This window comes from Vipera berus, assembly GCF_964194415.1.
Source record: "Vipera berus genome assembly, chromosome: 4".
In the NCBI taxonomy this organism is placed as follows: Eukaryota; Metazoa; Chordata; class Lepidosauria; order Squamata; family Viperidae; genus Vipera; species Vipera berus.
Window position 1 is genome coordinate 48,268,368 of NC_138206.1, and position 12,125 is coordinate 48,280,492.

The following is a 12,125-nucleotide window of genomic DNA, read 5'->3' on the forward strand; positions in this document are numbered from 1 at the left end:
TAAATTCTTGTCATAATGGCCTCTAGGAACCGTCATCCCAGTTAAGGACCAGTTGCCCACCATATCCTTATGTATATCCTTTCTCTTAAAAAAATATATTGTATATTTCTAGCCTTATATAATTTTGTACATAAGAGGGCAATTTGGAAATAAATCTCCATTTGGTTATCAGTGGTTATCAGTGACAGACACTCGCAGATACAGAACTTTTATTATACACATTAGAAAAATACAACATTACATTACTTTTAGACATAATTGCCATTCAAATTGAGCACTTGTCATAATGTCTTACAAGGTCTGAAATTACTTACCGTATTTTGTGGCGTATAAGACGACTTTTGAACCCCTGAAAATCACCTCAAAAGTTGGGGGGTCGTCTTATATGCCGGGTCGTCTTATACGCCGAAAAAAACCACCTTCGGATCTTTTTTCTGCTGGGCGGCGGGATCGCTGGGTGAACGGAGGCAGGCGATGGCGACCCGTGGTTAAGCGGCCGACGGCGAACGGCGAACGGGTGATGGAGGGCAAACTCTCGTCAGCTTCTGGGGCGGCTACTGCAGCTGCTGCCATTGCTCTCTCAAGGACTGGCCGTGCTAGCGCCTCCAATGCTTGGCTGTCAGGTCCCCGACGAGAGGACGGGCAGGCGGTCCCCAGAGGTGCCCCGCTCGACTGTAGGAAGGGAGAGCCTTTGCTCCCGCCGAGGCACCGCCTGACTCGCGCTGACCACAAGAATTGCTTACTCGGAGTGCGGAACTGAGAGCAGCAGCGCAGCAGGCGAGAGAGCTCAGAGACAATAAGGTGAGGCGCCCCTTTGGCGGGAAAGGAGCAAAGCTGGGCCAATCACCAATCAATCAATAGGGAGGGCCTTGCGCCCGCCTGACTCACCTGTCACCAGCACCGCTCTCTCCCCCCGCGGGGACGCATTTCCGCCGGACGGTGCTGTCGGAGACGAGCCAGCCTGGTGGCCGGGATCGGAGCTGCGTGCCAGACTAAGAGGCCGTTTTGTGAGGCGAGAGGGCGGCGGGAGGGGGGAAGGAGGAGGAGGAGTCCCCAGAAGAGGCAGGCAGGTGCGGCGTCCCAGGCGGGGCGTGGGCGCGGCAGTCGCTCTCCCGGTTTGGCAAGTTTCCCGGCAGGTGACCGAACAGCAGCCTGCAACTAGGAGTGCGAGCCGCCGAGGACGGGAGAAGCAGCCGCTCAGGCGCATCAGTGCAACCGAGACGAGCCAGCAGGCAGCCGGGATCGGAGGTGCGCGCCGGACTAAGAGGCCGTTTTGTGAGGCGAGAGGGAGGCGGGAGGGGGGAAGGAGGAGGAGGAGTCCCCAGAAGAGGCAGGCAGGCACGGCGTCCCAGGCGGGGCATGGGCGTGGCAGTCGCTCTCCCAGTTTGGCAAGTTTCCCAGTGGGTGACCAAAGAGCAGCCTCTGCCGGCGCTTACTCCAATGCGCTGCAACTAGGAGTGCGAGCTGCCGAGGATGGGAGAAGCACAGCCAGCAGGCAGCCGCCATGAGCGCGGTGCTGAGGGGCAGCGGCAAAACGGCCAGCAGCCCCATGCGCAGCAGCAGCCGCCGGCTCAGCAACAGGTCCGAGCGCAGGAGCCGCACTGCCAGGCTGCCCAGGAAAAGCAGCCACACCGAGAGGCTGCACGCCCAGTCCAGCTCCATGAGGGGCAGGGCGGGAAGCTGGCCGGGAAGAGGGACCGGGAGCCCGGGCCGAGCACGCCTCGGCCAACAGTGAGAGGGAAGCGCACGAGTTCTAAAAAAGAGGCTGCAGGCGGAGCTGCCCCGCCCTGCGCCCAATGGGAGAAGTTCAAGGCCTGGGGGGGAAGCAGAAGGGGCGCCGGCCATGGCGGGGTGGCGGCTGCCCTCCGGCGCTGCCTGCCACCTGGGAAACGCTACACCTCGGGGGCCGGCAGAAGCGCGGGAGATGCGGGAGGGCCGGCGGGGCCAGTCGGGCCTTCGCCTCCTCTGCGACAGGCAGGGCATGTAAGTATTTTCCGGTGTATAAGACAAAACCTTCAAAATCTTCTTAAAAGTAGGGGGTTGTCTTATACACCGGGTCGTCTTATACACTGGAAAATACGGTAGTAGTAGTAGTTGCTCGGTGCCAAATCTGAGGGGGTGATGAAAAACATCCCAACGGAACTGTTTCAAAAGTTCTTGGGTGCATCTAGTGGTGTGCATACAAGCATTATCGTGAACCAGCACCACACTGGAAGTCAGCATGCCCCAACGCTTGATATGGATGACTCATCTGAGTTTTCATAACATTTCACAGTAGACTTCTGAATTGATGGTCAAACCATACTCCATGAACTTCACTAGCAAGTATTCCTTTGGCACCTTCACATTTGGCAGGATTTTCTATGACACCACTTCTGGTGTGGTGTTGATTCACGATAATGCTCATTTGCACACTGCTAGATGCACCCAAGAATTTTTGAAGCAGTTCCATTGGGATGTTTTTGATCACCCCCATAGCCCAGATTTGGCACCGAGTGACTGACTACTACTAAGGAATTTCAAACCTTGTAAGATGTTATGACAAGTGCCTCAATTTGAATAGCGATTATGTCAAAAAGTAATGTAATATTGTAGTTTTCTAATGTGTATAATAAAAGTTCTGTATCTGCGAGTGTCTTTCATTGTTAACCAAATGGAGGTTTATTTCCGAATTGCCCTTGTAGAATGTTATTTTATCTGGGAGACCAGTTATCACCGTATTCTTTGCATGGCCATTAAAAAAAAAACTTTGCTGCAGATTTTCAATTGTTTTGCTTCCTTGTAGTTAAAGCTTTTCTCACAGCATTGATAATATAGGTACCTTACTGTTATAGTTCGATATATGCTAGTTTCATTTAATGTCCTTCAGATGCCCATTGTAACTGTGGCATGGTTTCAAATGAAATATTGTGAGCTGTAAAATTATACTTTCTGATCACAGCTCCTCACTTTCGAAGTTTGTATTTGCTCTTTGAAGATGCTGTGATATGTTCTGTTATGCAGCTGCTTTAGAACAGTTAACCCTTCAACTTAGCAGATAATTTTGTAATTTATTAAACATTTTGCTAAGACATTTTGTAACCCAACATGCTTTATGAATCTGAAAAACTCTCCAACATTCCCCCAAAACTGGAAATCCAATTAAACAAATAAACAGTTATACGGAAAGCATGATGACTGTTGACTGTTGATGGAAAATAACATAAATTAAAATCAGGTTTTTTTAAAAAAAATTAGGGAAAGAGCTACATCATCTAATTATATCATTTCTACTATTTGTATAATATGTATAATAAAAGGTTATTATTAGCATTTCAGAATTCATAGCAACATGGAAACATCAAATGACTTCCTTTAAAAATATACAAGAAGAAGTTGGGTATCTGCAAAAGGAAGCTAGTTATCTTAAGAGGGTTAGAATGATCCTAGGGAAAAAATGAACCAGGGTCATGACACTAATGAGCCAAACAAAATTACTAGATTTTCTGCTATCTATGTACCAAATAGAATAGCTTATCATTATCTTAAAAAATGAACTATGTTTTAAGATAATTTTAAAGTATAATTTTACATTAAACAGCTCACTGAGCATGGCATCTTTTATTCTTGCTCTGACAAAATATATTAGCAGTCGAGATACAGATGGGCTGAAAGAAGTACTTACAGGATCTGCCATTATGCTTATAATGCTGCCATTAAATCTAATGATAATTTGACGAGTCTGGGTGGAAAAGATTTTCTGTTATAATAGTGCTTCATGTAGCCAGTTATACCCTTTTATTAGGCAATGTTGTCTCAGCTGCAGAACATCACGTAATGAAGAGAGATTGAGAGTTGCTTATTCATTTCGACAATGAGGTCTAGCCGTAGAGCATTCAGCTTTAAAAACTGAAGTAAGAAGCCAGAAGTGGGTGGAAGAATTTCAAGTTTTAGTGTTTTCAAAGAAGGTGCCGATACGTTGTTTCGGTATGTCTCTTTTGTTTTCAGAAAAGCTGAATTTGATTTATAGGTAAATGTTGCAGGATCCCATCTGGGTTGGTCACCAGGACCAGAGGCTTGTCTTCTGAGTTTTGGGGCTTGTGCTGAAACCCATCTTCAGTGAACTGCTGTCTAGCATCTTCCCTGAAGATGGACTGAAGGAGGAATCCAAAACCTCTGGTCCCAATGACTGACCCAGATTGGATCCTGCAACATTATCCTGGCATAAATATATTTGCCTTCATTCATGATAGGTAAATATGTATGTCAGTGATGGCAAACCTTTTAGAGACTGAGTGTCCAAACCGCCACCCAAAACCCACTTATGTATCGTCGGGTGCCGGGTGGGCGTGGCCCATTGGGTGGGCATGGCCCATTGGGTGGGTGTGGCCCACTGGGTGGGTGTGGCCCATTGCGTGGGTGTGGCTGCAGTGGTAACGGCAGACTGGGTGGGACTAAAAATGTCAATCCATCAATTCCAACTTTGCAAGATCTTTTTTTCCCCACAACAAGTTGAAATTGATTGATTAAACATATTTTTTTGCGCATGACAGCGCAGGCCTAAAGCGAAAATGTTTTATAAAACCCAGCTGAAGGCCTAGGACTGGGGTGACGGCACGTGTGCCCACAGAGAGGGCTCTGTGTGCCACCTGTGGCACGTGTGCCATAGGTTCACCACCACGGGTGTATGTTCTTAAGATTTCCATTGTTTTTAAAAAAACCTGAATAAAAATAGTGGCAAAGATAAAATCAACCCTGTTAAGTGTTTTGTGTTACAGATAGCAAACGTGATATATCAAAGAATAATCAGTTATAACATATATTGACTACATTGCAAAAGTCAGTAGTTTTGTTTGACTTTAGTTTGTGATCCTATATAAAGAACAGAGTGCGAGTAATCATGCCTTTTTATTTGTTCTTCTATAGTACTATTATTTTTACCTCCAGAAAATATCAACTAGAAGGCATTCACACACAGACATGCTATATTTATATATAAGAATGAAATGGGCTCTGAACCCTTGGACATTGTGTGGCTTGGCAATTGTCACACTGCAAAAAAACAGAAACTAAGAATATAACAGGAGTATAAGATGCAAGCTGCATGTTCTAGCATGTTCTAGCATCACTTTTTTTGTGCAAATGGAGGCCACAAAGAAAGATTTCTGAGGAATTAGTTCATTTTTCTAGTAATTGTAGATGAGACTGAGTGCATCCACCTTAGCCACAATGGTCATACATCTTATATTATAAGAGACAGTCCTTATACAGAAAACTGTCCTTTAGATTTATTTATTTTTTTATTGGTTTTGCTTCTGTAAAGCAAAGTTATAAACATTTTTTTAAAAAAACCTTATTGACTTTCTCAGATTCATCCTTTATTTTTTCTTTGAAAATATCATTACTATCACTACAGAAGCCATTTTGTGAAGAAACACAATTACTAATGAAGCTATATTGTATATTTCTTGTGGTTGTATTGATTGTTAGTATTTCTCTCTCTCAATTATCTATCTATCTATCTATCTATCTATCTATCTATCTATCTATCTATCTATCTATCTATCTATCTATCTATCTATCTATCTATCATCTATCTATCTATCTTACTATACCCACTCACCTAGCCAATTTTTTATGGCTAAAGGAGGCTTAAAGTTTCCTGGTTTCTATGAAAATATATTCCATGAATTGAGTATTTCCACTTCAATTATATGGTATTAACCTGTACTAAAAGTCAAAAAATAAAACAAAGTGAAAAGGGACATAATTTTGATGAATATTAATGTGTGGAAAAATATGCCAATTTTTCCAGACTCCTGTATTACAAGATTAACACAAGTTAATTAGGTTTTTTTGTAAGCAAGTATTAGCAGTTAGTAGATTACCGTCAATATCTATTCAGATAGTCTAGATTGAATTTAGATAGTTTTTATTGCTTTTGAGGCTTTTGAGGCAGACTTAATATCATGGCTTTATAAAATATGAGGTTAGTTATTCAGTTTGATGATACACTAGATTTCCAATATTTTAATATGGGAAAAATGTTTAGCTGCAGAAAGAAGATAATAAATCTAGATATAGTCAATCTTTGTAGCATATAAATTAGGGTTAGGAAAGAATAATGCAAACAAGTTGATCTGCTTTTCAACTTCATTAGCAGCTTCATGACTATACACGCCTGAACTTTTGTCCTTTTGTGCTTTCTAACCTTACTCCCATTTGCAATTTACTGTGCTTTTATTAGATAAGTTTAATATTCTCTCCTAAAATTGATACATTAGGTCTATGCATCATCAGTTATGTGTCTTTCAACATTAAGTACTGCAGTAGTCACAAATCTGGAAATCAATGAATTTAATTAAGATTTCCTAGTTCTTTTGCTTAAGTCATGTGCTGTGTATCATAATATTTACATCAGTGATCTACATCTACAAAATAATGCAACATATGGATTTTTGTCAATATGTTATGTTAGTTGGGTATCTGAATATTAACAGCTCCAGTGGATTCAAGGCTTATTTAACATTTTATGAAATTAGGATAAGGATTGTTGTGTTGTGAATTGTTTTCTGGATTACTTGATTACTGTAAGGAGTTTAGATGGAAGAATACTATTCATAGCCTGGAACTTAAAGATAACATAATGTAAAACTGCAAGAGTTCCTATAAAAAACATCTAGCTGCTGCCACATATTGATAAAAAAAATAGTTCTGACCACCAAACTATTACTAATGGTAGTACAACATTTTGCAAAATGCAAAAAGGCAGAATAAAGCAATAAATTAAAAATATGAAATGAAGCTAAGCAATAAAACATGGGCAAAAATATTCAAAATTTAGTCAAGAATATTTTTATAATCCTTAATATAAATTGTAATTAATAATATGCAGGTCAGATAGACATTGACTTATGGCCACCTTTGGGATTGGAACTTTCATTGCTAAGCAATGCAGTAAGTAGTGCCTGATTTTACAAAGTTTTTTTTACCACAGCCATAAAGACAATCACCATGATTGTTAGGCAGTTCACACAGTCTTTAAGAAAATCTGGGCTTACCACTGACTTTGCTTTTAGGAAGCCCCCCCCCTCCCCGCCCCCAGGAATGACATAAATGTTGATCATACAACTGTGGGCCAATGCAACCATTGTAAACAGTTGCCAAGTGCACAAATTTTGATCAAGTGACCATGGGCATGCTGCCACAATTAAGTGCAAGTTTCATCGTAACTTCAAATAATGTAAAATCAATGGTAATGTAAGTCAAGGACTACTTGTAATGCTAGTGATACTCATGTTTGCTTAATAAAATGAATCACTTTCTTGCTGGTTGCAGTAAATATGAACGATTCAAACAGGACAGCATAAGAATATATGAAGAACAAATGTTAAATATCTGATTGCTTTTCCCTTTTACTGGATGTTGGTTATGCAATAAGTGATGAGGGTAAATTAGCCATTAGGAATCTTAATATTGACTTCAATATACATTCATACAATTATAATTAAGAAATAATGATGACTTACTTGGTAGCAGGAGTGTTGTAGGAATTGTAGGGACCAAAGTTGGTTCTGGATAAATACTTTCAGCGCAGGCTCCATTTGAAAGTCCTATATCATCAAGGGCGACATATTTCCACCTTTTTGTTTTAAAGGCTTCAAAAGCAACCTATAAGCAAATGTTACAGAGTGAGCAAACCTATAATGAATGAATATTTTTATTATGGCCCCTGACCAGAGTTGCAAACAAAGACATTAACAATTAAAAATGAAGTAAAAACAAAGCAAGATAAAATATTACAAGTGGTGGTGGGTTCATCAATGGGTAATAAATGTCTGCCTCATTTTACAGGCAGTATAGCAAAATTTAGCCACATTCAAAGAGACTGAATCATATTGATCTGATAACAACTGTACAGGTGCTTCTCAGGTATTTTACCAGGTGAGGAATTATAAGGTGAGCCCCTGATTCTTTAAACTGGGAAAAGTATAACAGTGTATGAGCTGTAGCTTCAACAGCACCTTGTTCACAGGGCTACAATTGCAACTCTTAGGGATATTTTAATATTGGCCCACCAAAACTACTGTGGGGATTGCAGTGAAGCTTGATAAGTTAGTGCTCTTTGGAATTTGGAAACAGTTATGTGGTATAAATTTCTTATTGGTTTGTAAAAAGAGGCTTGACTGGTGAGAAAGGCATTTGCTTACTCTATTTTATTGGGAAGAAAATTGAGAGAGGAAATTTATTCATTAATCAAATTTTTGCTACCTCCCATTTAACGAGAAGTTCATCCAGTATCTTAGTTAGACATCTTTTATTTTCCCAAGCATTTAAAAACAAGTTTATCATTTATAGAAGTAATTGGGTGTTAATATTACTAGCATTTGCACTTTTAAGTAGCTTTTATTACTACTGTGCTATTGATGCTTATGCTGTTTTGGAATGCTTTTATTATCAATAATCAATTCAATCGTACTATGAAGTAGATTGACTGAATTCCCTTTTAACGATGGTTATTTTTTTCTAGGAAAAAAATCCATTTAAATATGGCACATCGAAATATATTGCTCTTACCTATTTTGGTTTTTCTGAATTCATTTCCTAACCACAACCGTACTAAAATCTGAAATATTAAGCCTAGACAAATGCATAATAAGAAAGAATAATTCTTTATATTTATAACACCTTTTAAGAAAAGGCACTTAGTTCAGCATGATAGCTTTTTTTAAAATCCAGCATCTTGCATGATTAACGATGTGAGGAATAGAAGGTGTACTGTACACATACACCCTACATTATCTGTAGATATGATATGTGAATATCTCCTCTTGTCATCTCATTATCTGTAGGTTTGTCCAGGAACATAGACCTTGATCTTTGTATATTTGCTGATCAGGTTGGTTTTTTTTTCACTTTGTAAACATTTTGTGCTCTTTATGTTGATTTATCAGAACAGGTTTGGGACTCTTATCAGCCATATATATATTAAGTACTCTTCCTGGATGAATTATGTGGGGGAAAAAATGAGACATTTAAGAAGTAAATTAGACAGCTAATCATTCTATATTTTTGCAGTGTTAGAACAATGTTGGGATTCTGTTTATTTAGAATCTACATATTAAATGACAATGAAAAATATGTATTAAATTGGAATTAAGGATTATAAAGACTATTAATATTGGATTATTATTTTATATATGGAAATGATTGACAACTTCATTAACTATAATGTTTTTGTTAGCTGTGAAGTCGTGTCTGACCCATTGCGACCCTATGGACAATGTTCCTCCAGGCCTTCCTGTCCTCTACCATCTTCTGGAGTCCATTTAAGCTCACGCCTACTGCTTTAGTGACTTCATCCAGCCACCTCATTCTCTGTTGTCCCCTTCTTCTATTGCCCTCAATCTTTCCCAGCATTAGGCTCTTCTCCAGTGAGTCCTTCCTTCTCATTAGGTGGCCAAAGTATTTGAGTTTTAGCTTCAGGATCTGGCCTTCTAAAGAGCAGTCAGGGTTGATCTCCTCTAGGACTGACTGGTTTGATCGCCTTGCAGTCCAAGGGACTCGCAGGAGTCTTCTCCAGCACCATAGTTCAAAGGCCTCAATTCTTTGGCACTCAGCCTTTTTTATGGTCCAATTTTCACTGCCATACATTGCAACTGGGAAGACCATAGCCTTGACTATACGCGCTTTTGTTGACAGGGTGATGTCTCTGCTTTTTAGTATGCTGTCTAGATTTGCCATGGCTTTCCTCTCGAGGAGCAAGCATCTTTTAATTTCTTGGCAACAGTCCCCATCTGCAGTGATCTTGGAGCCCAGGAAAATAAAATCTGTCACTACCTCCATTTCTTCCCCATCTATTTGCCAGGAATTGAGAGGGCCGGATGCCATGATCATGGTTTTCTTAATGTTAAGTTTCAACTCAACTTTTGCACTCTCCTTCTTCACCCGCAACAAGAGGCTCTTTAGTTCTTCTTCACTTTCTGCTATTAGAGTGGTATCATCTGCATATGTTAGGTTGTTGATATTTCTTCCGGCAATCTTAATTCCAACTTTTGATTCATCTAGCCCTGCCTTTCTCATGATGTGCTCTGCTTATAAATTAAATAGGCAGGTCGACAGTATACAGGCTTGCCAGACTCCTTTCCCAATTTTGAACCAATCAGTGGTTCTGTGTCCAGTTCTCACTGTTGCTTCTTGACCTACATATAGGTTTCTCAAGAGACAAATAAGATGGTCTGGTACTCCCATCTCTTGAAGAATTTGCCACAGTTTGTTATGATCCACACAATCAAAGGCTTTAGCATAGTCAATGAAGCAGAAGTAGATTTTTTCTGGAACTCTCTAGCTTTCTCCATGATCCAGCATATGTTGGCAATTTGATCTCTAGTTCCTCTGCCTCTTCGAAATCCTGCCTGTACTTCTGGTAGTTCTTGATCCACATACTGCTGGAGTATAGCTTGTAGGATTTTAAGCATAACTTTACTAGTATGAGAAATGAGTGCAATGGTGCGATAGTTTGAACATTCTTTGGCACTGCCTTTCTTTGGAATTGGAATGTAAACTGATCTTTTCTAATCATGTGGCCACTATTGAGTTTTCCAAATTTGCTGACAAATTGAGTGTAGCACTTTTACTGCATTGTCTTTTAAGATTTTGAATAGCTCAGCTGGAATACTGTCACCTCCACTAGCTTTTTTGTTGCTCAGCTTTTCTAAGGCCCACTTCACTTCACATTCTAGGATGTCTGGCTCGAGGTCAGTGACCACCTCATTGTGATTATCAAGGACGTTAAGCTCATTCTTTTATAGTTCTTCTGTGTAATTTTGCCACCTCTTCTTAATCTCTTCTGCCTCTGTTAGGTCCCTGCCATTTTGGTCTTTTATCATGCCCATTTTTGCATGAAACATTCCCTTCACCTCTCCAATTTTCTTGAAAAGATCTCTGGTCCTCCCTATTCTATTGTTTTCTTCTATTTCTTTGCACTGTTCATTTAAGAAGGCATTCTTATCTCTTCTAGCTATTCTCTGGAATTCTGCATTCAATTGGGCGTATCTTTCTCTTTCTCCCTTGCCTTTCACTTCCCTTCTTTCCTCAGCTATTTGCAAAGCTTCCTCAGACAGCCATTTTGCTTTTTTCATTTCTTTTTTTGCGGGATGGTTTTAGTTGCTACCTCTTGTACAATGTTGCGAACCTCCATCCATAGTTCTGCCTGCTTATTAGGGCTTTCGCCCCCCCCAAGCGGCATTTTTACAAAGTCAGCTTATTGCCCTCAACAATCTGGGTCCTCATTTTAGCTACCTCAGAAGGATGGAAGGCTGAGTCAACCTTGAGCCTGGTGGGACTCGAACCTGCACTAATTGCAGGCAGCTGGTGTTACTTAAGGAAGCATTAGCCCACTGGTTGCTACCTTTTGTACAATGTTGTGAACCTCTATCCATAGTTCTTCAGGCACTCTGTCTATCAGATCTAATTTCTTAAATCTATTTGTCACCTCTACTGTATATTCAACAGAGATATGATTTAATTTATACCTGAGTGGCCTAGTGCTTTTCCCTACTTTCTTCAGTTTAAGCCTGAACTTTGCAACGAGAAGCTCACGGTCTGAGCCACAGTCAGCTCCTAGTCTTGTTTTTACTGACTGTATATAGCTTCTCTATCTTTGGCTGCAGAGCATATAGTCAATCTGATTTCTGTGTTGACTGTCTGGTGATGTCCATGTGTAGAGCCGTCTCTTGGGTTGTTGGAATTATAATAACTTTGTAAAATATGAATACATATGTAAAATTGATGGCACATGTTATCAGAGCATTACAAACTTACTTTTATTAATGATTAAGGTAACAATAATTTATATCAAGTAATATGTTCCACTAAATTCAAAAAAGCTTATGTTTGAGTTACGATGTTTTAGGTTATATTTCTGAATAAAACCATTTCTGTCTTGCAATTTATGAAGTAAAAATTCACTTATAGGCAATATTTCTTTCCCTTTCTCATTTTATTTTAATTATAGCAAAGACGTTCGGCATATTGTGAAACAGAATATCAACCTTTGTTGATATCTTTATTCTTTTGTAAACAAACTTCTCAGCATTCATACAAAATAAAGATGTTAGGTAATCAAAATTCCCTGATCTATAAGA

At 40.0% G+C, this 12,125-nt stretch overlaps 1 protein-coding gene across 1 annotated transcript in view; it reads right to left on the reverse strand.

Moving 5' to 3' along the window:
* Positions 1-12,125, reverse strand: part of TMPRSS15 (transmembrane serine protease 15) — a gene marked incomplete at both ends in the record, with an annotated part of 63,013 nt that overhangs the window by 25,172 nt on the left and 25,716 nt on the right. Inside the window, one exon of the mRNA XM_081327665.1 lies at positions 7,509-7,650. Coding sequence (XP_081183791.1) covers positions 7,509-7,650 — 142 coding nt within the window. The remainder of the gene's footprint in view (positions 1-7,508; positions 7,651-12,125) is intronic.